Here is a 27,533-nt window from a genome sequence, read left to right as displayed (position 1 = left end):
CTTGTTAGAAAGAAGGGGAAAATTAGAGCGGAGACTGCGAGCCAAGCCTTTGCATCCACATCAGAGCCTGGCGTTACAAATGCGCTTCTGGAAGAATGGAAGTCTCCTTTTTTCACTAGGTCCCATCCAGTGATGTTGTAGGAATATCTTGACTGCCCGGGACTCCACTCCACATTGGCTGAGACAGCAGCGTTGCGCCGTTGGCTCCCGCTGCTGTCAAAGTCAGTCAGCCATATCTTATTTGGATCTCTCACCAAGGAGATCCAGAGGCCCATCTTCCCAACACCAGAAACAAGCGTGTTTGACCCCCAGACTGCAAAGCCGAGGGTCCATTTTTTTTGGTGAATAGGGATATGAGAGGGGAGTGTGGCACATGGCACAGCATGTTTACATGAAGATTTCAGCACCTTTTAAACTTTTTTGGAGCACCAAGCACTTTATAAGGCTATTTTTGCAATGCAGTTTTTTGTCACAAGAATGATTTATGTATTATTCTATACTGTAAGCGCTGCATTATTTTGATTGTCATTTGAAGTGAATTAGCACTTGGTGGACAGCAGCTGCAGGCTATTCATTTATTTCATGTACTTTGTTTTAACGATTTGACACCTAGCGCAAGTACCGTAAAATGTTATTTGTTTTATAATAATTATTTTTGAATTTGTAGCAACCATAGCAACACATTCCAAAAGCCCAACTCCAGAAAAAATGAAAATAATCCACCCTTGTAGTGGGGCCCCCCGCACCGTAAGGGCCCTTTCACACAGAGCGGATCAGTAATGATCCGCTCCGTGTGTCTGCAAAGCTCAGTGGCGATCCTCCGTAAAATCCCCGCTGAGCTGGCAGCTGACAGGGCGGTCCCCGCACACTGTGCAGGAACCGCCCTGTGTTTCCTCTGCTCTCCCCTATGGGGGATCGGACGAACACGGACAGGATGTCCGTGTTCATCCGATCCGGCAGACGGAAGAAAAATAGGATTTCTTCCATCCGCAAATGCGGATCTTTGCGGAGGCGGACAGATTACGGGTGTCAGCGGGTAATCACATAGGGACCCATGTATGTCCCGTTTTCATCCGCAAACGGACAAATGAAAATGCGGACATACGGTCCGTATGTGTGAAAGGGCCCTAAGGGTTAAATCTAGGGGTCAGTGTAAAGGTAGTTTTACTTGCCTAACACCCCATTCCAGCTGACTAATACAGCACTCTCCTCCTTGCCTTAATCTTCAAGAGGAAGTAAATCCTGATGGGGCTTACTTACTCTATCTTTCCCTGCAAAGGTAAAGCATAATGGACTACTATGCATCGCATAGTAGCCCATTATGTGACACTTGCCTGCAGTAGAAGCCCGCAATGTCATCGTCTTCCACGCCGGCAGCGAGCGTCCATCTCCCCCCCTTTTGTTCCGGGGGCCGCAAACTCTGGCTCTCTGACTGTCCGGAGTCGCGTGACGTCACTCCCGCGTATGCACGGGAGCGGCCTTTCACGGCATGACCCAGCTTGAAACGGCACAGCGTGCCCTTTAAAGAAGGCGAATGCTGGGGGAAATTGCAAATATCTCTGAGACCGTGTAGGTCTCGGAGATATTGCAAGCACCTACAGGTAAGCCTTAATCTAGGCTTACCTGTAGGTGTGGAAAAAATCAAGAGATGGTGTTGCGCTCCAATAGCATAGAATGGTGTAAGTGGTAAAATGTATAAATAACCAAAATAGTATAATTGATAAATGAATGTGCAAATATGCAAATAGACTGACTGAAAGATAAAATCGCTATAAATGCTAAGATAAGGTGCATCCAAAGGTGAACTGAATGAATGTGCAAACAGTGCAGATAAGGTGACTCGGGTGCATAAATAAAATCACAATGTAAAGATAATAATATATGCAGTCGCAGAGGAAATCGCAGGATTGTGTTATGCTACAATCAAAATGAATGACTGGACATAACTGATATTCAACAATGATGCATGAATAAAACAGTGAACTGAATAAGAGTGCACATAAATACAAATAGGTGACTGTATAATTTAAGTAAAATCACATCGTATGAATGGTGAATGGAACCACAAGATTGTCCAATTGTTACAAAGTGTAAATGGTGCAACTACGACTCAGTCCAAGAGGTGATGCAATTTGATCAAAAGTGGCGTGCTGGGCGCATAAATAAAATTGCAGCGTAAAGATAATAATATATGCAGTCGCAGAGGAAATCGCAGGATGGTGTTATGCTCCAATCAAAATGAATGACTACCACTTACACCATTCTATTCCATTGGAACACAACACCATCTCTTGATTTTTTTTCCCCCATGTCTCACTGTAGGTAGTGGTTGGCCCACACGCTAGTTGCCGCACCTTTACCCTATGCACACATAGTTTCCACTGTAGCGCAGGAACAACTACCAAAGAGTTTACAACCACTTTCAGTCTGTGGGTGGAGCTTCAGCATCATTACATACAATACAGTGGCATTAAAGCGGTGTGCCACCCACCACTGAAAAAATTAAAAGCCAGCAGCTACACATGCTGCAGCTGCTGGCTTTTAATAATAGGACACTTACCTGTCCTGGAGCCCAGCGATGTCGGTACCACTGCTGAAGTTTCCATCAATTGTCGGGTGGTGCTGCCGCGGGTAAGGGAACCCAGCAGTGTAGCCTTTACGGCTTCACGCCGGGAACCCTACTGCGAATGCCCGAGGCTTCTCTCCTACTGGCCAGACGTCAATAGCTGTGAGCTCAAGAGCGTCAATAGCTCCCAGAAGTGAGAACAGGATACCTGTCCCCCCTCCCTCCCCCGAAAGGTGCCAAATGTGGCACCGGAGGGGGGAGGAGAATAAGGTGCAGAAGTTCCACTTTTGGGTGGAACTTTGCGTTAACCCCATTGTACGCTGAGGAGGGTGGAGCAAGACCTGAGCGGTTTGCAACTTTGAGCATATAAAGTGATATTAAAGGTTAATTTAAAAAAAATAAACATGTTATAATTACTTGCTCGGTAAATGTTTTGCAGAGAGCATCCCTGATCCTCCTCTTTTTGGGTCCCCCACCAGTGCTAATGGCACCTCCTCTGCAAGCCCTTTGCTATGGGGGCACTCGCTCTCGAGACCCTCTGTATGTCCATAAGACACAGAACGGGGCTCAGCCCCACCCCCGCTCCCTCCTCATTGGCTGTGATTGACAGCAGCGGAAGCCAATGGCTCTCATTGTTATCTCTCAGCTAATGAGCAGGGAGAGACCGGGGAGAACAGCTGCTCTGGTGCACATCGCTGAATCACGATCAGGCTTGGGTAAGGAATAGAGGGGCTGCAGGAGGAGCTGCATACTGAAATTTATCATCTTCATGCATAGAATACACAAAGGTAAAAATAACCTTCAACCTTTAGAACCACTTTAATCCTTGCAGTACAGAGGAGGACCCACTGCAAGGGTGGGTATTTTCATTGGAGTAAATAGCGAGTGCTGTGTTATTAATAAGTATGAGAGGACGATTCTTGTGTGCCAAGATTACAGCACTGCAAGGATGCGGATAGCACGATTCGTGGCCTTACACATACCAGGTACATTCGGTTACACAATTACATTGATGGACATTCGGCAATCAGAGGCCGAAGTTGCTTGGCTGAATTTTGGAAATTCTACTCCTAAAGCCGATATTTGTTTGTGAAAAACGGCAAGGAGACCACAGGAGGTGTTATAGGAAATCCCTTTTCTGCATTACAAACAAGTAGGTCAAAAGGGGTTTTAAAAATGCGGATTTAATTTTTGGAGAATAAAGATATCGTTGAGTGTCACTTTAAAGAATTCCATGGAAAATGGCTTTAATGTGGCAGAAAAAGTGAATGTCACCTTCTATTTTTTAATTCCCATCTCTGCATATTTCATGAGTCGCAGTATGTGATGAATTTTACATGTTTCCCATGTACTGCCATTCATCCATATAGAGTATGTACTGCATGAAAAATGCAGCAAGCTGGATTACCCTACTTCTATAACATGCAAGGATGGGGACGGTGCCTAAAGCCCCCAAGAACAAAACAGTCAGACCAGAAGATAATCCATGTCTATCGGGAGGAAAGCGGAGGATTGTCTGATCACCATAGTTTTTCCCTGTAAACCAATACCAGAGGTGTGATTTCTCAAATGACCACCTTTAAAGTGATTGTAAAATCTTTTTTTTTTTTTTTTTTTGCCTAAAAATAACAAACATGTCAAACTTACCTGCTCTGTGCAAAACCATTACACAGAGCAGCCCGGACCCTTATCTTCTCGGGTCCCTCTACGGCTCTCCTGGCCCCTCCCTCCTGACGAGTGCCCCCACAGCAAGCAGCTTGCTATGGGGGCACCCAAGCCAAGCCATAGCTCCGTGTCCATTAAGACACAGAGCCCTGGCTAGGCCCTGCCCCCTCTCTCTCTCCTCATAGGCTCACTGACAGCAGTGAAAGCCAATGGCACTCCGCTACTGTCTCAACCAGTTAGGAGGAGAGTTTAGGGCAGCCAAGTCTCTCCTGGAACACCGTTGGATAGAGATGGGTACAAGTAAGGTTTAGGGTGGCTGCTGCATACGGAAGGCTTTTTATCTTAAAGCGGAGTTCCGGCCACAATTTCACTTTTTAAATATAAATACCCCTGTAATACACAAGCTTAATGTATTCTAGTAAAGTTAGTCTGTAAACTAAGGTCCGTTTGGTTAGGTTGTCACAGAATTTAGACACTTTATAAAATAGAAATTGACTGGGGCCATCTTAAGTGTGGGCATCATGAAGCCAGACTGTATGACTTCCTGGATTTCAGCCTTGCACATGCTCAGTGCTGCACAAGCAGTGTCAGATCAGGTTTCAGCACCTTAGCTGTCCAAGTCACATGATTCTTTGAGACTGGGGAGTGCACAGACTCCTGGAAAGTTACACCCACTACATTCCCAGGAGTCTGTGCGGTGTAGGTTAGGAAGCATTAAGCACCTAGGTGCAGGAAGTGGGAAGATTAACTATTCTGCCTAGCAACAACACTTTGAAGGCATCTAAAAAAAAAAAAAAAATTCGTAAAGGACTAATGACATTTTTTTAAAACTACTGATGTAATGTTATATTTATGGGTGGAACTCCACTTTAATGCATAGAATGCATTAAAATGAAAAATCTTCTACCTTTACAATCACTTTAAGGGTGGCTTCACACTGCCCCACTGTGTTTTTGCTAAAGCGCAGCTAGTCCGTGGTTTTGTGCAATTTAGCTGCACTTTCCCATAGACTTCTATAAGGTACAGTGGTTTTGGTGGAGCCTTCCTTTTAGATCTTGTGACCTGATCCCTCCCCTTTGTTATTTTCCCTGGTCATGGTCCATCTTTATGAGGTAATGTTGCCTACTTTGGGTGGGTGGACAGTGGTTGGTAAATGGTTATTTGGTTGGTAGTTGGAAGATATTTCTGCTCGAGTCTTGGCAAGCAAGCATGATGCAGTTTAGTATTAAAGTGATTGTTAATGATAACCTTGTACAGTACAACCCATACAGTTTAAAAAAGTACCGAAAGGAAAATGTGTGTATACATATGCAAAAAATTATAAATACCTTTTTTCCCCCATTTTATAAGTGATCATATTCCCTCTGTTCTCAGCTGCATAAGAGGAGGAGGAGAAACAGCAGGACACTGAGCTTCCCAATAAAAATATGTGCAGGGGGGTGAGGACAAGTCGGATTATTGGAGAAGAGCAGGCTGAGTTTACAGCACTGTTAGACAACTGATCACGGTGTGCTCTCCTGCTTAGTATGATCAGTTTTTAATAGGAAAGCAGAGGGACTAGCAGGAAAACCAAAAATGTCACACAAAAGGAAGCAATACAAAGAGAACAGGATACTTTCTCATACAAGTTCATGGTACAGCAGGCACATACAGTGATGTGAAAAAATATTTGCCCCCTTCCTGATTTTTTTTCCATATTTCTCACACTTAAAGGGGTTGTAAAGGTAAAAAAAAATTCCCCCTAAATAGCTTCCTTTACCTTAGTGCAGTCCTCCTTCACTTACCTCATCCTTCCATTTTGCTTTTAAATGTCCTTACTTCTTCTGAAAAATCCTCACTTCCTGTTCTTCTGTCTGTAACTACACACCGTAATGTGAGGCTTTCTCCCTGGTGTGGAGAAAGCCTCTTGAGGGGGGAGGGGGCGAGCAGGAGTGTCAGGACGCCCACTAACACACAGCTCCTTTCTGTATCTGCAAAGTAGAGAGTGTCCTGACACTCCTGCTTGCCCCCTCAAGAGGCTTTCTCCACACCAGGGAGTTACAGACAGAAGAACAGGAAGTGAGGATTTCTCAGAAGAAATAAGGACATTTAAAAGCAAAATCGAAGAATGAGGTAAGTGAAGGAGGACTGCACTAAGGTAAAGGAAGCTATTTAGGGAAACATTTTTTTACCTTTACAGCCCCTTTAAATGATTCAGATCATCAAACACATTTTATTATTAAGTTTTATATGCTTGATTGAATCGGCTAATATGGGAGTAGCCTGTATACGTTTTTTATCGAATTAAAGTCATTGAACCCAGCGGATGCTCTTAGATTATTGTTCTTTTCCCTACATGTTCCGGTCCATATATATTGGCTGTTAATATGAGGATTTGAAACATCACCTTGCTCCCTGGTTTTCTATGCTCATTTGACCATCTGGTAACACAGTGGTCTTATGCTAAGGTGAGAGTACCCATCTGTATCAGTGGAGGGAACACGTTTTATGTTTGGTGTGCCTAATTTTCACATGGTGAAGACTCCTAAATAATTCGATCGTTGGATCTTTTCTCTACTTAGGACTTATTGTGGATTTTTTCACTTTTTCATTATTGGTTTGCGCTGCACTGTTCTGAATGTCCTTTTGGTGTACAGCTAGCATTCTAGTGAACTTCAACTTTAAAAGTTTTTTCACGTTTTGTTTTATTTTTGTTATATCATTTATATACAATTGATTCATAATTAATTTCACTTCTATTGGGGTATATTGTACAATTTTTGATCATATATATTTTTTTGCACTGATTGCACCCCCTGTCTATTACTTTTAAATTGTATTATTACACAAAGATAACCTTAGTAAATACAAACTGCAGTTTTTAAATGATGGTTTCATTTAATAAGGCAAAAAAGCTGTCCAAACCTGCCTGGCTTTATGTGAAAAGGTAATTGCCCCCTAAACCTAATAACTGGATGTGCCACACTTGGCGGCAACAACTGCAATCAAGCATTTGCTATAACTGGCAATGAGTCTTTCACATTGCTCTGGAGCAATTTTGGCTCACTCTTCTTTGCAGAATTGTTTTAATTCAGCCACATTGGAGGTTTTCCAGCATGAACGACCTGTGTAAGGTCATGATACAGCATCTCAATTGGATTTAAAGCGGAGTTCCACCCAAAAGTGAAACTTCCACTTAATCCACTCCTCGCCCCCTTACATGCCACATTTGGCATGTCATTCTTTGGGGGGGGGGGGAGTGGGGGCTTCAGGAGGAGTGGGACATCCTGTCCCACTTCCTCTTTCCGCCCAGGGACCACTATATGTCATATTGCCTTTTGGCGGCCCCTCCCTGTAGGCGATCACCTATGACACGTGACAGGTCCCAAGCGATCGCCTGTCCAATCAGGTAGCGCAGCGCCGCTCGTGCATGTGCAGTGAGTGCCCGGCCGTGAAGCCGAAAGCTGTCATGGCCGGGTGCCCAAAGTTAGGATGGAGGCGCCGGCGCGGGGGGGGGGGGGAAGAGGAGCGGAGCTCTGCACGGCGCTGGACAGTGGAGCAAGCAAGTGTATGTTTATTAAAAGCCAGCAGATATGCTGTTTGTAGCTGCTGACTTTTAATAAACATCAAAAAAGGCTGAAATTCCGCTTTAAGTCCGGGTTTTGACTAGGCCACTGAAATTTGCTTTGTTTGAACCATTTGGAGGTGGACTTGCTGTTGTGTTTCGGATCATTGTCCTGCTGCATAACCCAAGTGCACTTGAGCTTGAGGTCACAAACTGATTACCAGAAAATCCTAAAGGAGAATGTCCAGTAGAGCTCAGAATTCATGGTTCCATCAATTATGGTAAGTCATCCAGGTCCTGAAGCTGCAAAGCAGCTCCAGACTAACACGCTACCACCACCATGTCTGACTGTTGGTATGATGTTCTTGTTATGAAATGCTGTATTAGTTTTATGCCAGCTGTAACGGGACGCACACCTTCCAAAAAGTAAAATTTTTGCCTCATCAGTCCACAGAATATTTGCCTAAAAGTCTTGGGGATAATCAAGTTGTTTTTTGGTAAATGTGAGATGAGCCTTTGTGTACTTTTTGGTCAGCAGTGGCTTTGTCCTTGGAACTCTCCCATGGAGGCCATTTTTGCCCAGTCTCTTTCTTATTGTTAAATCATGAAAACTGATCTTACCTGAGGCAAGTGAGGCCTCCAGTTCTTTAGATGTTGCTCTGGGTTCTTTTATAACCTCCTGGATGAGTCGCCGTCATGTTCTTGGAGTCATTTTTGTAGGCCGGACACTCTTAGGAAGGTTCACCACTATTCCAAGTTATCTCCATTTGTAGATAATGGCTCCCCCTGTGGTTCACTGGAGATCCAAAGCCTTAGAAATGGCTTTGAAACCCTTCCTAGACTGATACAAGTACATTACTTTGTTTCTAATCCCTTCTTTATTTTTTTTTAGATTGTGGCATGATAAATGAAATAAAAATTTAAAAACTGCATCTTGGATTTACTTGAGTTATCTTTGTGTAATAATAAAATGTGTTTGATGATCTGAATCATTTAAGTGTGAGAAATATGCATGGAAAAAATAGAAAGTGAGCAAACACTTTTTCACATCACTATATCAGGAATATGAAATGTTGGGTTTACATATTCTTTAAAGGTTAAAGTTTAATTCAGATTTAAACCCAATAAAGGGGCTGCCACCTAAACTTTCCCACAATCCTTGCCGTGTGTTTTATGGTACTGAAGGCACAGACAGCCCAGCAAATATCATGTTCCATAAAAAGCCAGATCCTCCATGAGGCCACCTATGCATGAGTCTGTGAAAGTCCAGGGGGCCCAGCTACAACCTTCATCCCCCCACCTGTCAAGGGGGTGTACTTGAAGACAGTAGGTGTCTGATGGGAGGAGCCATGCTGGTACAGACACTGGTACTTCTCTGCCTACTGCAATCCTTATTGACCCCCCTAACACCCCTTCCAGTGGCCCTTTAAAGGATAAGTTCACCTTTGGGGAAAAAATAATAAATGCATACAAAATTGCATTTATTATAATTTTTTTCACCAGGAGCCTGCAAAGCATTGCCCCCACCATCAGTGGATCACTGTGCAATATCAGACTCCTGCGGACACATCCTCCAGCATTGTGCTCATACCTCTGGAAAGGCTTTCAATTACAAAGCTGGAGGAAATGTCAATGAACTACAAGGGTGCTCACCAGCACTCCCTCACAGCTCTGAAAACCATATACAGTATATACTCGAGTATATACCGAGTTGTTCAGCAAATTTTTTTGTGTTGAAAATGCCCCCCTCGGCTTATACTCGAGTCACCTTTTTGCGCCTGATCTCCCGGACTTTGGGAACCCAGTACCGGCCGACCGTAGGTCCCCTGAACATGTAGCCCCACTCTTCCTCTACAAGTGTGCAGAGTTTGTTGACCGGGGAGCATTTCTCCAGTGAGTTTGGGGTACTGGCCGGGTACTGGCCGGCCATAGGTCCCCTGGACCCGGAAATTGGCAAACATGTAGCCCCATTTATCCTCTACAAGTGTGCAAAGTTTGTTGTCTAGGGGACCTACGGCTTGGGAGCACCGATTTTTCAAAGCCGGGCACCCCTTCCATAGACTCCCATGTTAAACGTCAGTCTAGGCATGGACACAGTGAGGCATGGACACAGTGAGGCATGCAGATGGACACCCTAGGCTTATACCTGAGTCAATAAGTTTTCCCAGTTTTATTTGGTAAAATTAGGTGCCTCGGCTTATATTTGGGTCGGCTTATACTCGAGTATATACGGTAATCTACTTTCCATCAGTTTTTGATGCACAGAAATAAAAAAAAAACGCACTGGACTGCATGTGGTGTGACCTGCTCTTTTTTTCTTAGTGATGCGCTCAGCAGACACTTGCCTGTTATTACAAGCAGCAGAAGGGGACATCTTCCCATTGCACCGCCCAGGTCTCCTGTCCCACTGGGAGGCCCGTGCAACCAGCCGGCATGTCCGCCAGCTGGCCGAAGACCCGAACAAAGCCGGTGCTTCATTCGGATCCAGTAACCCGGAACCTATTTCATGACATCAGATTACTGGCATCTTAAAGGCACCCGTTTTAAAAAAATATATAATGTATTCAAAAACGCTGATCGTGATGTTTTGAATGCTTTCAAGTGCAGAAGAGTACCTGTCACTAAGAATCGACCGATTGGGAGCGTGTCCAAGATGGCCACCGGAGCAGACGTGCAGTAAGGGAGCTCCCGCTTGATCTCCGGCATTTAGCCCTGTTTCCCTGCAGACGGACGTTCCTGACTACCCTGTAACGGCGGAGCTGTCGGCGGTGTGAGGTATAACCAAGGGGAGAGGCTCCCTGTCCTCCCGAAAGTCCCACAAAGTCACCCCCAGTCCTGCTGCGCAGAGCCCCCGTCCCGCTTCCAATATAGCGTCCCAAACTGAGGAGTCTGACTCCGATCCTGCAGACAGGGAGCAGTCCAACTTTGAGGCCTTGATGCAAGCTATCAATGCCTGTCAGACGACTCTCATGGGCAAAATTGAAAATTTGCAGCTGGATATCAGTCTCATCTGCAGGGACATGGACAACTTTCGCTCCCGCCTCACTGAGGTGGAGTGCCGCGTGGGGGACACAAAGGACACAGTGCGGGAACACACAGCCTCACTCCGCACACGATTAAAACCCTGGAGACCCGCGCGGAAGATGCCGAGAACCAGAATAGGAGGAAAAACCTCTGCATAGTGGGGCTGCCTGAGGGGGCTGAGGGAGCTGACCCCACGGCCTTAACGGAAGGACTTATTCTTGCTGGTAGTTGGAATCTTTAATATTTGTAGGGCTGAAACAACAACTAATCAATTATGAAATTAATTGATTACTATTTTCAGAATCGATTAATTGGCCAGTAACATAATGGGGTTAAAAAAAAACTAAAATGAGCCCTTTATATTACAAAAAGAGCAAATCGCTACTGTAAATATTACTTTCACTGTCCCACAGTAAAAAATGTAAAAAAAAATAAAGTGATTATTTGCTTCCTTTGTACAAATTTTTTATTTTTTTTAACCCCATTATGTTACTAAACATCTCAGGCTGGGGGGTTTTTTGGTGCTTTTTGCAGAAACACACTACAGATCATTTACATGTTTTCCTATGGGACACGTTCACATCCATGATTTTTTTCAGCTTCTGCGTATTTGGAAGGGGCAAGGATTTTTTTAATGCAAAACGGTGCTATTTTTTTGGGGGGGGAGGGGAATATACTTCAATGGAGAAGCTGCAGAAAAGCATATCATGAGTTTTTGCTGCAATTTGTGTTTTTTTATCTGCCCAACAACAAACTGGCCAAAAAAAAATATGTAAAACTGCAAAATCTTTTTTTTTTTTTTTACGTTATTAAACGATTAATTGGAACAATAATCGGCCAACTAATCGATTATGAAAATAATCGTTAGTTGCAGCCCTAAATATTTGCAAACAAAATGAAGGTTTCCTATTTAGAATAATAAGCTGTCAGATTAGTAAAACAGCAATATCAGAACCGATTCAATCATACAGTTTGTAGTGTACATAGATTTTAAAAATAATAGGATAAGGAAATATTCCTGAACTTTGTTTTATCTCTTGGTCACTGTGAAATTGTGTGAATGCACCAATGCAGTGCATGTTATCTCAGCTTACAGAGCTTGGATTCATTGAATGAGTTTACCAAAAATTTAAATATTGCAGAATATGCAGCCTCATGCTACATAACTATGTTCCATTTCATGCTGAATAAACTAAATTATTAAAGCGGAGCTCCGCCGTAAAAAAAATATTAAAAGCCAGCAGCTACAAATACTGCAGCTGCTGACTTTTAATAAACGTCCTGGAGTCCAGCGTCGTCGGCAGCAGAAGACGAGCAATCGCTCGTCTCTCTGATGTCCCCACCGCCATCCTCGGTGAGGGAATCGGGAAGTGAAGCGTTGCGGCTTCACTGCCCGATTCCCTACTGTGCATGCGCGAGACGCGCTGCGGTGTCCTCACTGGTCCCCTACTGTGTTCTGGGAGCCCAATGTTTCCCAGAACACAACAGGGGGGGGGGGGGCTGTGGGTTGGAGTGACGCACTACCCACAGGTCCCCGCAGAGTGTGTTCCCGGAAGTGGGTGTAAATATCTGTATTAGACAGGTATCTGCACCCCCTCCCCCCTGAAAGGTGCCAAATGTGACACCGGAGGGGGGGGGGGGTTCCGATAAGCTGAAGTTTCACTTTAGGGTGGAGCTCTGCTTTAATGTATCTTAAATAGAAAACTATCTTTGGATTGATTTTTACCTCAAAAAGCATTTTATTATAATACATTTGATAAAAAAAAAATCTGAGTTAAATAAAAAAATCTGTGATTTATATCCACCCTGGTTGGGAGTCGGCAGAGCTTCCCCTCATTCACTAAGCTCTGGAGCAACTTCCCTTGCAAAGTGCTCAGTCTATTTGTCTTTAGCAAATCCATCACAATGGTTCCGGGTGCCCTCAGTGTGTCAGGGGGGAGCAATGCCGCCGTTCTCGGACACAGTGCTGGATCAAGATCAGGCTCAGATAAGTATTTGGGGGGCTACATTAGTATGCATTAAAGCGGAGTTCCACCCAAAAGTGGAAATTCCGCTTAATCCACTCCTCGCCCCCTTACATGCCACATTTGGCATGTCATTTTTTGGGGGGGGGAGTGGGGGCTTCAGGAGGAGTTGGACTTCCTGTCCCACTTCCTTCTTCCGCCGAGGGGCTGCTAAGGCGAATAGTCATATCGCCTTTTGACAGCCCTTCCCTGTAGGCGATCGCCTGGGACACGTGACAGGTCCCAGGTGATCGCCTGTCCAATCGGATGACGCATGCGCAGTGGTTGCCCGGCCGTGAAGCCGAAAGCTGTCACGGCCGGGTGCCCACACTTAGAATGAAGACGCCGGCCGGAGGGGGGGGGGGGGGAAAGAAGCGGAGCTCTGGCCGGCGCGTCGCTGGAACGTGAAACAGGTGAGCGTGTGTTTATTAAAAGCCAGCAGCTACACTTTTTTTAATAAACATTAAAAATGACTGGAACACCCCTTTAAGGTAAGAAAAAACCTTTAGCTTTTACGACCACTGCATCTTCTGTCTCATGTGACCTCTGTGACTGACCCTCATAGTAATAATGTGATCACATCAGAAGGGCATGACAGCTCGGTCAGTGAGCGCGCTCAGTGCATGACCTCAGGCCACCATGGAGGTGTATATACAGCAGCTGGGTATTGAAGCCCCCATTTGTGACATCACATATATGTATTGTGCAGTTGCTAAGAGATGAGGGGGCCAAAGCTGCCAGCATCCCATTCTCTCCTAGTCCCCCTCTGACCTTCATGCCCCCCCCCCCCCCAGGACAGGGGCCCTTTAATAAACTGGTGACTATAGCACAGTTCTGCCATCAATAGGCAAGCTGCAGAATGACATGCGCGTGTACAATCATCATGCTGGGACTTGTAGTTCTCCAGCTCCTACATCCTCCCTGCTGGGATCAGTTAGAATGACCGAAGACAGAGCTCAGCACCAGCCATTTCCCCGGTACGGAGCCCATAGGTGGTGCAGAGACGGGACTCTATCCCCCTTGTATACCAAGCACTGCCCGTACCTGTCACCAGAGGGGTCACCGCCGGGTTACGGAACCAAGAGAGCAGCGCACGCCGGTACACCATGGAGGCCGCCATCTTGGACGAGGGCACGCCTCCTGTCTCTGGGAGAGTGACAAGAAGGGGGCGGACCTGCGTGGCAGCCAATAGCATGCCGTGCAGGGGGTGAGTGTAGGACTAGTAAGTCAGGCGACACGATGGCGGCGCTGATGTTTAGGACGATTAGTCGGAGCTTGCTGTACACCGAGCACCGGAGACTGCACCTGACGGGTGAGCGGGAGGGTACAGGGGACCTGTGTGCGAAACGTCCGCTAGGGGGCGGACGCGTTACATGCCAGTGTTTGTACAGAGCTCTGTGTGTATGACATTGGGAGAGCCTGGAGGAAGGGGACTCTGCCCACGTGACTCCTCCATCCTCTCTATACCACTTCCCAGGGATACTATGACTGACAAGTACTCAGTTATGCAGCACTCTAACTAAATACATTCTATCAATACATTTTTATTGGTTTTAACCACTTAAGACCCGGATCAATATGCAGGTTAAGGACCTTGCCCCTTTTTGCAATTCGGCACTGCGTCGCTTCAACTGACAATTGCGCGGTTGTGCGACGTAGCTCCCAAACAAAATTGGCGTAATTTTTTTCCCCCCACAAATAGAGCTTTCTTTTGGTGGTATTTGATCACCTCTGCGGTTTTCATTTTTTTTGCGCTATAAACAAAAATAGAGCGACAATTTTGAAAAAATATGAATATTTTTTGCTGTAATAAATATCCCCCAAAAATATATATATATATATAAAAAAAAAAAAAATTTCCTCAGTTTAGGCCGATATGTATTCTTCTACATATTTTTCATAAAAAAATCGCAATAAGCCTTTATTGATTGGTTTGCGCAAAAGTTATAGCGTCTACAAAATAGGGCATAGTTTTATGGCATTTTTACTAATATTTATTTTTTTACTAGTAATGGTGGCGATCAGTGATTTTTATCGGTACTGCGACATTATGGCGGACACTTTTGACACATTTTTGGAACCATTGGCATTTTTATAGCGATCAGTGCTATAAAAGTGCATTGATTACAATAAAAATGCCACTGGCAGGGACGGGTTAACAGTAGGGGGCAAGGAAGGGGTTAAGTATGTTCCCTCATTGTGTTCTAACTGTAGGGGGGTGGGACTGACTTGGGGAAATGACAGATCGCTGTTCATACAATGTATGAACAGCGAACAGTAATTTCTCACCCTGACAGGACCGGGAGCTGTGTGTTTACACACACAGCTCCTGGTTCTCGCTCTGTAACGAGCTATCGCACGCGCGTCGGGACCAGGAGCGAGTGGGGGCTCGCCTCTGGCAGCGCGCATGTGCCCGTATTGGCTGCATAGCAAGATGACGTATAGCTATGTGATCTCACGCAGCCGAGCCGACCTGCCGCCATATAACTGGGGCAGCTGGTCGGCAAGTAGTTAACAGACCTCTGACATCTCCCCTTTGAGACAGAGAAAGGGACTAGTGACACAGATTCCCCAGTCACTTTCTCTGCAGCTTCAGCTGAAATGAATGGAGAGAAGCTCCTCTCCATTCATAAACTGAAGCATCGTAAACATAGGTTACGATGCTCAGTTATGTGAATAGACAGAGTCAGTGATAACTGACTCTGTACATTCAGAAAAGGTAGTAGCCGGATTAAGCAGCTCCTACCTTCGCTCTCCATCCTGACAGATCGAGGGGATGGAGGAGGACATTGAGGCTGCATTCACACTACAACGCGGCATATTTTAACGCGAATTGACGCGAGAAATTGGGGCGTTTTATCCCGCAATTTGCCGCGACAAAACGCGGTAAAATACGCCGCGGTAACATACACAGGAGGGGTGATCAACATTGTCGGCTATGGCCGAACGCCGAAAGTCGCCTGAAAAAAAGGTCCGGGACTTGTTTTGGGCTTCAGGCGTTCGGCGTGGAGATGTGAACCATCTCCATAGCCGACAATGTAAACTCACCCCTCCAGCGTATGAGGGGCTGCTGCGGCGTCGCGCTTCAGGCGTATATACGCCTAGGTGTGAATGGGCACTGAGGGGGAGAGCAGCAGGAGGGGGGACACAGAGCACGGACTGCAGCACAGAGGGGGGCAAAGACCCAGAGGGGGGCACGGAGGGGGACACGGACCACGGACAGCAGCACTGTGCTTGTAACACCCCTGCTGCACCGATCACCCCTGACTGCCCAGGTATCGGGTAAAGCATCGGAGCATTTCCCCGAGTACAAGTTCCTTAGGGAAATGCTCGGTATCGGGACATCCCTAGTTACCACTTCCCTGCAAGCGACATTCATTTAGGCTGCATTCACACCTGAGCGTTGGTCGTTCGGTCGTTTTTTTCTGTCGTTTTGTCGCGCGTATTTGCGCGTTTGCATACAGCGTCGTGCGACGTTTTTGTACTTCGGCGTTTTTTATTTTAGCCAATAGGAAAAATGATCATCTTTTCATCACTTGTTGCTATGTTGGTAGATTTTTTTAATCTTCTGCATGGGCGACAAGTTCTATTTATTAAAGCGACGAAACGCCCGTAGCAAACGCCCGTTGTCGCGCGATACGCTCAATTCGCGCGTTTCCCATTACTTTCTATGGAAAAAAAAACGCTCAAATACGCCCAAACCGCACGATACGCGCGACAAAAAAAGGTCCGGGACTTGTTTGAGCTTCGGGCGACAGGCGTTTGGGCGTTCAGGCGTTTAGGTGTGAACAGTCACCATAGGGAATAATGTTAATTCTCCCCTCTGGCGTTTGTGAGCAGTGCGCTTCAGGCGTAAAAACGCCTAGGTGTGAATGGGGCCAAAGGCTAATTTTAGCTCTGATTGCTGTATCCAAAGAAGTGTCCGATCTGTCTGCCACAATGTTGCAGTCCCGTTAAAAATCACAGATCGCTGCCATTACTAGTAAAAAATAAAAATGCCATAAATCTATCGACTATTTTTTTTTTTTTAATTGTTGCGATTTTTTGGTTTATAGCACAAAAATAAAAACCACAGAGGTGATCAAATACCACCAAAAGAAAGCTCTATTTGTGGGGGGAAAAAAAGGATGTACATTTTGTTTGGGTACAGCGTTGCACGACCGTGCAGCTGTCAGTTAAATTGATGCAGTGCCGTATCTCAAAAAAAATGGCCTGGTCATGAAGGGGGTAAAAACCTTCAAAAGCTGAAGTAGTTATTTTTTTAATAATGATGATGATAATATTATATCTTTCTTCTTTTTTTCTTCTCTTTTTTTTTTTTTGTTTTACAAATATCTGGAAAGTGTGGTGTCCATTTGTATTCGGGCCCCCTTTACTCTGATACCCCTAACTAGAATATAGTGGAACCAATTGCCTTCAGAAGTCGCCTAATCTAGTAAAGCAAATCCATCTGTGTGTAATTTAATCTCAGTATAAATACAGCTGTTCTGTGAAGCCCTCAGAAGTTTGTTAGAGAACCTTGGTGAACAAACAGCATCATGAAGGCCAAAGAACACACCAGACAGGTCAGGAATACAGTTGTGGAGAAGTTTAAAGCAGGGTTAGGTTATAAAAAAAAATATCTCAAGCTGTGAACATTTCACAGAGCACTGTTCAACCCATCATCTGAAAATGGAAAGAGTATGGCACAACTGCAAACCTACCAAGACATGACCGTCCACCTAAACTGACAGGCCAGGCAAGAAGAGCATTAATCAGAGAAGCAGCCAAGAGGGCCATGGTAACTCTGGAGGAGCTGAGCCGCAGCTCTCAGACCTGAAATTTGCTACAGCAACTAGTCCAGCTAGAATAATTCTTTGTCTTGTGTGAATATCCTCCAAGTCTTTGCTTACATCAATTTGTTTTTCAGGTGTGCGTTACCTACTTACTAATAATGCCCTCAAGTTTGACAAATTCATGGAGAAGAAGCGGTCCACCACACATTATTTTCAGCAGAATAAAGGTATTGTGTTACAAGTAAAAAATAAATAAAAAAGACAAGTGCCTAAATATTTATTACTGGTATTTAACCCCTTACCGCCGCCGCCACTTCTGGACCAAGCCTATTTCTGACATTTGCTGTTTACAAGTTAAAATCTAAAATGGAGATCGTTGCAATACTTTGTCACACCGTACTTGCGCAGTGGTCTTCCAAACGCAATTTTATTGAATTAAAAAAAATAAAGTTAGCCCCTTTTTATTTTTTTGTACAACGTAAAATATGTTACGCCAAGCAAATTGATACCCAATGTGTCATGCTTTAAAATTGCGCACGCTCGTGGAATGGCGTCAAACTATGGTACTTAAAAAAAAAATCTCAATTTTTTTTACAGGTTACCTTTTTAGAGTTACAGAGGAGGTCTAGATACATCATATGTGCGGTTTAAACACCGTTTACATATGTGGGTGCGACTTGCCTATGCGTTCGCTTCTGTCATTTTACTTTTCCAGAAAAAAAAGGGCCCTTTTAAGGCCAGAGGGCGGAAGTAACGTTTGACGTCGCTCCGGTCCTCCACGGGCATAGAGTTGAGTGGGGGGCCATCTTGCCCTCACTCGACTTCCTGGCCATCAGTCTAGAACAGGGATCCTCAAACTACGGCCCTCCAGCTGTTGCAGAACTACACATGAGGCATTGTAGCACACCGACATTCACAGACATGATTAGGCATGATGGGAATTGTAGTTCCTGAACAACTGGAGGGCCGTAGTTTGAAAACCCATGGTTTAGAACAGGGATATGCAATTAGCGGACCTCCAGCTGTTGCAGAACTACAAGTCCCATGAGACATAGCAAGACTCTGACAGCCACAAGCATGACACCCAGGCAGAGGCATGATGGGACTTGTAGTTTTGCAACAGCTGGAGGTCCGCTAATTGCATATCCCTGGTCTAGAAGGTTGGATCGCTTTCGCCGCTACTGACATCTCCGGTAAGTAGGGGAAACGACTGGGAAGCAGCGGAGGGGACACCTCTCCTGCCGCCCATAAAAGTGACTCAGTGGCGAACCCGCTGCCGGGACCACTTTTATCTAAAAGAGGGTCGCCCAATGTTTACAACTCCTGGGGTCATAGCAGCGATCTGCTGCCATAACCAAGGTATGTAGCATCAGTCATGAGGTTTATATACAGTGGGCGGTCCGGAAGTGGTTATGAGCTTCTGAATGTCAGCAGATGGGCGTTTGGGTCATGTGACTGCTGTGATTGGCTGTCAGAGCAGTCGTTTGATCGGAAAGCTCCTGATCGCTAGTATGCATCGGGAGCTTTCTGGTCCCCACCAGTGTCTGTGCTGGAAGCGCACATGGCATCTGCTCTCAGCACAGAAAAGTGTTTACTGTATATATGGGGCCTCTTGGCTTTAAAGTCTACCCACTGAGAGGCCGGCATATATGCACCTCATTGGCGGGAAGAGGTTAAACTTCACCTTTTCAAGCAATTTCACTCTTCATAAAAAATAGAAGCCTTTTCTAATGTCTTTTGTGCAGAAGCTATCCCTATGTGCTTATCTCTCACTTTTCTAGTCTATGGCGGCTTTGTATTAGCACATCTCGGTTTAAAACTTCCAAAAGATGCATTCTGAACCCATCCTTTCCTGTGGTATCATGTGACCTTCTAGGAAACCTCATATCCTATAATTTACTGCATCGCAAATGGGGTGCGTTTTACTTCTATGGACCACACCACCCTCATTACTATACCGCTTTGCTTTCTTTTTGGGTTTTTTCCTGTCTCACTTTCCTGCTTCTCTCTTTAAAGAAGTTGTAAAGGTTAATTTTTTATTTTCTAAATAGGTTACTTTAAGCTAGTGCATTGTTGGTTCACCTACCTTTTCCTTCAATTTCCCTTCTAAATTGTTTTTTCCTTTGTCTGAATTTCTCAATTCCACACGGCAGAACATTTTCAGCCAACATTCACCAAATCACATGGTTTTTCAGCTCTTCACCGCCACCCTTTGGGCAACTTCTACTATTGTTGTCTGATGTTTAGCATTGGTTCTGAGAATGCTTGTTTGTACTTTGGACTTGTGTACACACGATCAGATGATCCTCCATTGGACATTTGTTGTCAGAAAGTTTGAGAGCATGTACAGCGAACATTTGTCCGTTGAAAAATCAAAAACAATTGTCCGATGGAGCATACAGATGGTTGGATTGTCTGCTAAAAACACGTCCGTCGGACCGTTGTTGTCAAAGTTTTGATGGGCCTTAACAAAGATTATTCAATCTGAATGTACAGTGTATGGACAGCTTTATACAAGTACATGGAAAAGAGATGGTCAGCTGTCAATGTACTTGTAATTAAGGTTCAGCTCAGGAAGGGGGGAGGGTGTAAACCAATTACCAATGACACTTTGAGGCCCCATTCACGCCGCGCAGTGGGATTGCATGTTTTTAAGTGCATTTTTCTTCCAATGAAATGCATAAGGCAGCTCATTATTTCACTTGCAGTACAATTCATAACTTTTTTTTTTCCCTTTCAATTTATAGTACTGCCACATCACCTATATTACATTAACAGAAAACAATATGTAATCTTGGGAAATTTTTCAGTGTTAAACTATACGTTTTAAAGTACAGTATATGTATAATCTATTTGTTTTAGGTAGAATAGGGAATGGTTTAAACATTCCCTGAAATTCATAAAGACTGGCACAGGCAGATTTGATCATTTGTAATTTTTTTTTTTTTTATTAATTTTTTTCCTGCATCAAAAAAGCATGGATAGTAGGTTATATGGTTTCCAGTGACATAGTTCACACCAATGTGGTTAGTTCCATTTCTATAAGGGAAAAAAAATGCTTTTTCTTCGCTGAATTGTACTGGAATGTGGTAAAACGCACATGTCCTTATTTAAGGTAAAAGAGAAATAAAGGGCTGGCTGGGAACGTACTCGAACGAATCCAAAAACATGCATACAGAAACGAATCCGGACTACGTTTTATATGGTGTAAACTGGCCTTAAAGGGGTTGTAAAGGTAAATGTTTTTCCACCTTGCTGCATCCTATGCATTAAGGTGAAAAAACATCCAACAGCTCCGCCCGAGCCCCCGTTTTTACTTACCTGACCCCTCGAAAGTCCCACGCTCGTCCCCATCATCCCCTTCGGTTCCCAGCCTGGCCGTTGATTGGCTACACTTGATGGATTGAAAGCAGCGCAGCCATTGGCTAGCGCTGCTGTCAATCACATCCAATGACCTGGTGGGCGGGGCCGAGTGATAAAGTCGGCGGCTATGACCGCTGCTGTATCACGTGAGTGCGCTCGCTAGAGCTTTCCACCATGCAAGCTTGCATGAAGGTGGAAAGCTCTTGGGGGGGGGGGGGGCTACGGCCATGACAGCCACCGAGGCTTTGGTGTTCCTTTTAAGTGACGCATGCGCCAAAGTCATATACCCGTTTAGAACTTGTAATTGAATTTGGTGCAATGCTTTTACAACATCTCTGATGAGAACTGGTGCTCCAAACTCTCTATTGGAGAACATTTTTCAAGGTAACATCTTCAATGGAGACTTTCCAAATCACAGTACCAGTCATTAAAATCCCTATGTTTGTATGTTTTTGGTTTTGTATTTGAGTTGATTAGAAATCTATTGATATAGTTTGCATATTTTTTCTTGTGCACTACACGCTGTTGTTTATTACAGAAGTGTATTTTGAAACCATTCAAATGAAACTTCAGAATTCAGAAGCAATTTCAGAGAAAGACCTGAAACCAATGTTTTACCTGAGTGAGAACGAGTCCGACGTCCAGCTGACCAAGAAATGCCTCTTCAGGTAGGAGGAAAAAATAGTTTTAGTTTATTTATGGCAACAATGTTTTTCTTTTACAAAGTTTTATTGATGGGAAATGTAAATGCAACAAATAAGTGCAACAGTGTGATGGTTACAGTAAGCATAAGATAAAGAGGAGGATCCAAACTGAGGGATGCTATATATGTAATACAATAAGAAAATAGGGGGGGGGGGGGGACACACAGCGGTACATTATAAGTCAATCAATGTCCCAGAGCATGTTGCTTGATAAACAGAAGTGCAATGAGAAGGAAATATATATACAGTACAGACCAAAAGTTTGGACAGACACACCTTCTCATTCAAAGAGTTTTCTTTAGCCGCTCAAGCTTGTATAATGCTGAGCCTGCCCTGAGAATGCGCCTTAAAATGTTTGTTTTAGCCGCTCGGGCCGCTGTATGCTGCTCCTGCGGGATTACTGTCATTTTGCCAAATGTATCTTGTGAATTTAAAGTACGGTCTTGTATACTTGAAAATTCTTTAATAAACACCATTGAAACCAAAGAGTTTTTTCTTTATTTTCATGACTATGTAAATTGTAGATTCACACTGAAGGCATCAAAACTATGAATTAACACGTGAAATTATACATAACAAAAAAGTGTGAAACAACTGAAAATATATTTCGTATTCTAGGTTCTTCAAAGTAGCCACCTTTTGCAGCAGACACATCTCTAGAACTGTTAAGAGGAGACTGTGTGAATCAGGCCTTCATGGTAGAATATCTGCTAGGAAACCACTGCTAAAGAAAGGCAACAAGCAGAAGAGACTTGTTTGGGCTAAAGAACACAAGGAATGGATATTGGACCAGGGCTCGACAAATCCCGGTCGCCATGGCGACTAGAAATAGTGTCCTGGCGACTTGGCTTGGAAGGTGGGTTTTTTTTTTTTGTGAGCTGGCGCCATCTGGTGGTGAGCCGTTGGTATTACAAGTTATTACCACCAGATGTGAGCTGGTGGTGGCCGTTGGTATTACAAGTTAAGCAGCAATTCTAATTTCATTTTTCACTATTTTCACTGCCATCTTTTCTCTCTAATTAGAACCACCAAACATTATATATATTTTTTATCCTAACACCCTAGAGAATGAAATGGCGATCGTTGCAATACTTTCTGTCACGCCATATTTGCGCAGCGGTTTTACAAGCGCACTTTTTTGGGAAAAAAATTCACTTTTTTTTAATTAAAAAATAAGACAACAGTAAAGTTATCCCCATTTTTTTTTTATATTATGAAAGATAATGTTACGCCGAGTAAATTCATACCCAACATGTCACGCTTCAAAATTGCATCCGCTTGTGGAATGCCGACAAACTTTTACCCTTTAAAATCTTCATAGGCGACGTTTAAAAAAATCTACAGGTTGCATGTTTTGAGTTACAGAGGAGGTCTAGGGCTAGAATTATTGCTCTCGCTCTACCAATCGCGGCGATACCTCACATGTGTGGTTTGAACACCGTTTACATATGCAGGCGCTGCTCACGTATGTGTTCGCTTCTGCGCGTAAGCTCGTCGGGACGGGGTGCGTTTTCTGGCTCCTAACTTTTTTAGCTGGCTCCTAGATTCCAAGCAAATTTGTCAAACCCTGCATTAGACCAGTGGAAATCTGTGCTTTGGCCTGATGAGTCCAAACTTGAGATCTTTGGTTCCAACCCCTGTGTCTTTGTGCGACGCAGAAAAGGTGAACGGATGGACTCTACATGCCTGGTTCCCACCGTGAAGCATGGAGGAGGAGGTGTGATGGTGTGAGGGTGCTTTGCTGGTTACACTGTTGGGGATTTATTCAAAATTGAAGGCATACTGAACCAGCATGGCTACCACAGCATCTTGCAGTGGCATGCTATTCCATCCGGTTTGCGTTTAGTTGGGCCATCATTTATTTTTCAACAGGACAATGACCCCAAACACACCTCCAGGCTGTGTAAGGGCTATTTGACCAAGAAGGAGAGTGATGGGGTGCTGCGCCAGGTGACTACCTCTTGAAACTCATCAAGAGTGTGCCAAGCAGTAATCAAAGCACAAGGTGGCTACTTTTGAAGAACCTAGAATATGAAATATATTTTCAGTTGTTTCACATGTTTTTGTTATGTATAATTCCACATGTGTTAATTCATAGTTTTGATGCCTTCAGTGTGAATCTACAATTTTCATAGTCATGAAAATAAAGAAAACTCTTTGCATGAGAAGGTGTGTCCAAACTTTTGGTCTGTACTAATAAATTTATATATATATATATATATATATATATATATATATATATATATATATATATATATATATATATATATATATATATATATATATATATATATATATAATCTCTGTGTGTGTGTGTGTGTATATACAATAATGTGCGCCCTTTGTCATAAATTCCTATAACTGCTTCAGAGTTGCTGTAGGCCTCTTTATAGCATGTCTGACTAGTTTCCTCCTGGCTCTTTCATCTAGTTTGGAGCGACGTCCTGATCCAGCGAGGGTCTGTGTTGTGCCAAATGCCTTCATAATTATCTCACGGTGCTTCTAGGCATTGCTAAAGCCTTTGAAATTGTATTATATCTATCTCCTGACTTGTGCCTGTCCACAACTTGATCCCAGTGACTGAAATGCTTGAGGAGAGCTCTTTTCATGCTGAGCTAATCAAAATTTCCACAGCCTATAATAGTTGCAAGTCAAAAGACTGTGTGCCATTGAAAAGGCGATTGGCTACACCTGATTTAAGTTTACAAGTCTTTTTTTTTTTAAGAGGGGGTGATCCCTTTCCCAACTCTGTGAAGACGCTCAAGAACATCGCTGGATAGATAATATTTAGTATTATTTTTTTCTGACATTATCTTAAATATCTTTGGGTGCCATAGGTTTTATATATTTTTTGGCAATATCACGGGAGCAGGCAGTTGTAAGACTTGGCATGTTTAATATCTATTTACTTGATGCAACCTCATATTTTATTTTTTACCAAAAAGTGTGTGTGTGTGTGTGTGTGTGTGTGTGTGTGTGTGTGTGTGTTTGCTTGCTTGCACTAAAACTCATTTTATTTTTATTTTTTTCCCTGACAATTTTCATATAAACTTGCACAAATATCATGTGACATAAACATTTGCAGCTATCATCATTTAATCTACAGGGCCTCTGCTTTCAGAAAATATATAATGTTCTGATGGTTTATATACTGTAAATGTACTGCCAAAAATTAAGATTTTTACATGTGTGCAAAAAAAAATTGCTTTCGAGCCAAACTGGTTAAGTGAACAAAGGCGTAAAATTAAAGGTACACCTAAGTGCTCAACCAAAAAAAAAATTTGATCCTTAGGCCCCTTTCACATTGAGGAGTTTTTCAGGCGGTACAGCGCTAAAAATAGCGCTGCTATCGCGCCTGAAAAACTCCTTCACTGCAGACTCCATGTGAAAGCCTGAGGGCTTTCACACTGAGGCGATGCGCTGGCGGGAGACAAAAAAATCTCCTGTCAGCAGCATCTTTGGAGCGGTGAGAGGAGCGGCATGTATACCGCTCCTTCCCATTGAAAACAATGGGAAACCGCGGCAATACCGCCCGCAATGCGCCTCTATAGAGGCGCATTGCGGGCGGTATTAACTCTTTATCGGCCGGTAGCGGGGGTTAATACCGCACCGCTAGCGGCTGATACCCGCGGCAATTCCGGCGGTATAGCCCCGCTATTTTTAGCGGCGTTATACCGCCACCGCAGCTCCCGCCCCAGTCTGAAAGGGGCCTTACAGTGGTGATCAGAATGCCACAGACAGCTTAATGTTCATTGGTGTCATACCACTGGTTCTGCCATGTGGCATTGGAACTATGGAGGCACCATAAAATGGGAGGTCAATCAGACACAGCTAAGGAAACCCCTAAACAACTCCGGAGGAACCCTGGTTAAGAATTCCTCTTCCAAACAATTACTATGTTTAAAAAGTGTGTGTTTGTGTGTGTGTGTGTGTGTGTGTATGTATGAATATGTATGTATGTGTAATATATATATGTGTATGTATGTGTGTGTGTGTGTGTGTGTGTGTGTGTGTGTGTCTTGTTTTCCTAAAGCATTCTAATCTGTGATTTGTTGTACAGGTTTTATGAAGAAGCACAGACAGTTGAGTACAAGTTTGGACCTCTCTTCCTTCGGTTGTGTCATCTGTTAGATCTAGTAGATGTTGCTTTTGAACTGATGATGGACGAGGTAAATTTTATAAAGAACAATTGAAGAAACTGAACAGTGTAATGTGCCCATGCAATTCCTATCTACACATTAATAATGTCTAAAATATCTGGTTTAGTATTTATAAGGTTAACCGTGTGTTCATAGGAGAATTGAACTGCATTCCTCCAGCTGATGAGAAACTACAAACCACATAATGGCCTGGCAGTCAGATCTATACAGCGTAGTGTATCTCTCACAGCGGATTTCAAATTGGGCGAGTAGGGGGCGTGTTTCATTTAAATGAAGCGCGTCCCCACGCCGAACGAACTGCGCATGCGCCGTCCCTAAAAATTTCCCGCCGTGCATTGCGCTAAATGACGTCGCAAGGACGTCATTGTTTTCACTGTGAACGTAAATGGCGTCCAGCCCCATTCACGGACGACTTACGCAAATTTTCAAAATTAGACGCGGGGACGGCCATACTTAACATTGAGTATGCCACCAGATAGCAGCTTTAACTATACGGAAAAAGCCGAACAGAAACGACGTAAAAAAATGCGACGGCCGCTCGTACGTACGTGGATCGTCGGAAATGGCTAATTTGCATACTCGACACGGATTATGACGTGAACGCCACCAAGCGGACGCCGAAAAATTGCATCTAAGATCCAACGGCGTACGAAGACGTACGCCTGTCGGCTCTAACACAGATGCCGTCGTATCTTGTTTTGGGGATACCAAAACAAAGATACGACGTGCAAAATTTGAAATTACGCGGCGTATCAAGAGATACGCCGCATAATTTCTTTGAGGATCTGCCCCAAAATCACCAATCCGTGGTATTGCCCACTCTTTTAGGTTGGCAAAATGTTCCTCTTTCCACTCACCCCTCTGCTGGCGCAATTGCAGTTAGATGGGGAATTTTGTTACATTCTTTGGAAATGCCCCACATTAACTAGCAGCCCGATCCCTAATTCTGAGATGGTTGCAAGACACTGTTGGCACCCAATCTATCAGAAGTGATTGGTATTAACCTGAACAAAACTTGCACAAAGCTATTGGCCTTGAATTTGCTATCGTATTAAGGCTTTTCATGAATTTTGAAGTATTTGGACGAATGATTGAATACGTAATATTGAACTTGTATTATGCAGTATGTACTTGTAAAGCAGTGTTAAACCCAAAGCAAACATTTTCATTATATTGCAGCCTACCAATTCTTAGATGTGATGTCTGCATTGATTTTCATTTTCAGGCTTTATTTTTTATCTGGTGATCCAGCCAGCTGTCCTGCAGATGTAGCCGTTGCAATGTTGAGACAAACCATTTACTACCGAGAGTGGTGCTCAGCTTTCACATTTATTTGTGTAAAACTTTTATTCCAAAAGGAAGAAAACCTGTTTGCTGTAACTGCTTTAAAATCCAGAGTTTAGCTTCAATTTGTAAACGTATTTTAAATATTGCTGTCTAAATGTGCTCCTTCCTCCAGAGTGGACGCACTCTAATACAGGAAGTGTGTTACAGATTTGCAGGTGAAAACGGAGGAGAAAAGCCTAAAAAAAAGAGAGATAATGCAGCCACCACATCTAATGGTTGGTAAGCTGCATTGTATCACGTTCTTGGCTTTGAATTTAATACGGCTTTAATTGACATGTTGATTTAGTGGAGGGGGGCAAGAAAGGCAAAATATGAGGAGATTAAACGTTGGCTTTATGCCATAAAGCACACTGGGAATTTAGCCTTGGTGCATGAGACCAGT

At 43.8% G+C, this 27,533-nt stretch overlaps 2 protein-coding genes across 2 annotated transcripts in view; one reads left to right on the top strand and one right to left on the bottom strand.

Moving 5' to 3' along the window:
• The window catches only part of MRPS27 (mitochondrial ribosomal protein S27), a 173,492-nt gene extending 159,527 nt beyond the window's left edge, over window positions 1–13,965 (bottom strand). Inside the window, exon 1 of the mRNA XM_040341463.1 lies at window positions 13,847–13,965. Within this exon, the coding sequence (XP_040197397.1) occupies window positions 13,847–13,922 (76 nt within the window). The 5' untranslated portion in view covers window positions 13,923–13,965. The remainder of the gene's footprint in view (window positions 1–13,846) is intronic.
• Window positions 13,966–13,984: 19 nt separating this feature from the next.
• The window catches only part of PTCD2 (pentatricopeptide repeat domain 2), a 46,808-nt gene continuing 33,259 nt past the window's right edge, over window positions 13,985–27,533 (top strand). Inside the window, exons 1-4 of the mRNA XM_040341464.1 lie at window positions 13,985–14,114; window positions 17,712–17,804; window positions 21,479–21,608; window positions 25,705–25,813. Of these exons, the coding sequence (XP_040197398.1) occupies window positions 14,042–14,114; window positions 17,712–17,804; window positions 21,479–21,608; window positions 25,705–25,813 (405 nt within the window). The 5' untranslated portion in view covers window positions 13,985–14,041. The remainder of the gene's footprint in view (window positions 14,115–17,711; window positions 17,805–21,478; window positions 21,609–25,704; window positions 25,814–27,533) is intronic.

The sequence above is a fragment of the Rana temporaria genome, chromosome 1 (assembly GCF_905171775.1).
Source record: "Rana temporaria chromosome 1, aRanTem1.1, whole genome shotgun sequence".
Taxonomy (NCBI): domain Eukaryota; kingdom Metazoa; phylum Chordata; class Amphibia; order Anura; family Ranidae; genus Rana; species Rana temporaria.
Note: the sequence above shows the minus strand (reverse complement) of the source record. Positions and strands in the feature narration are given on the sequence as shown.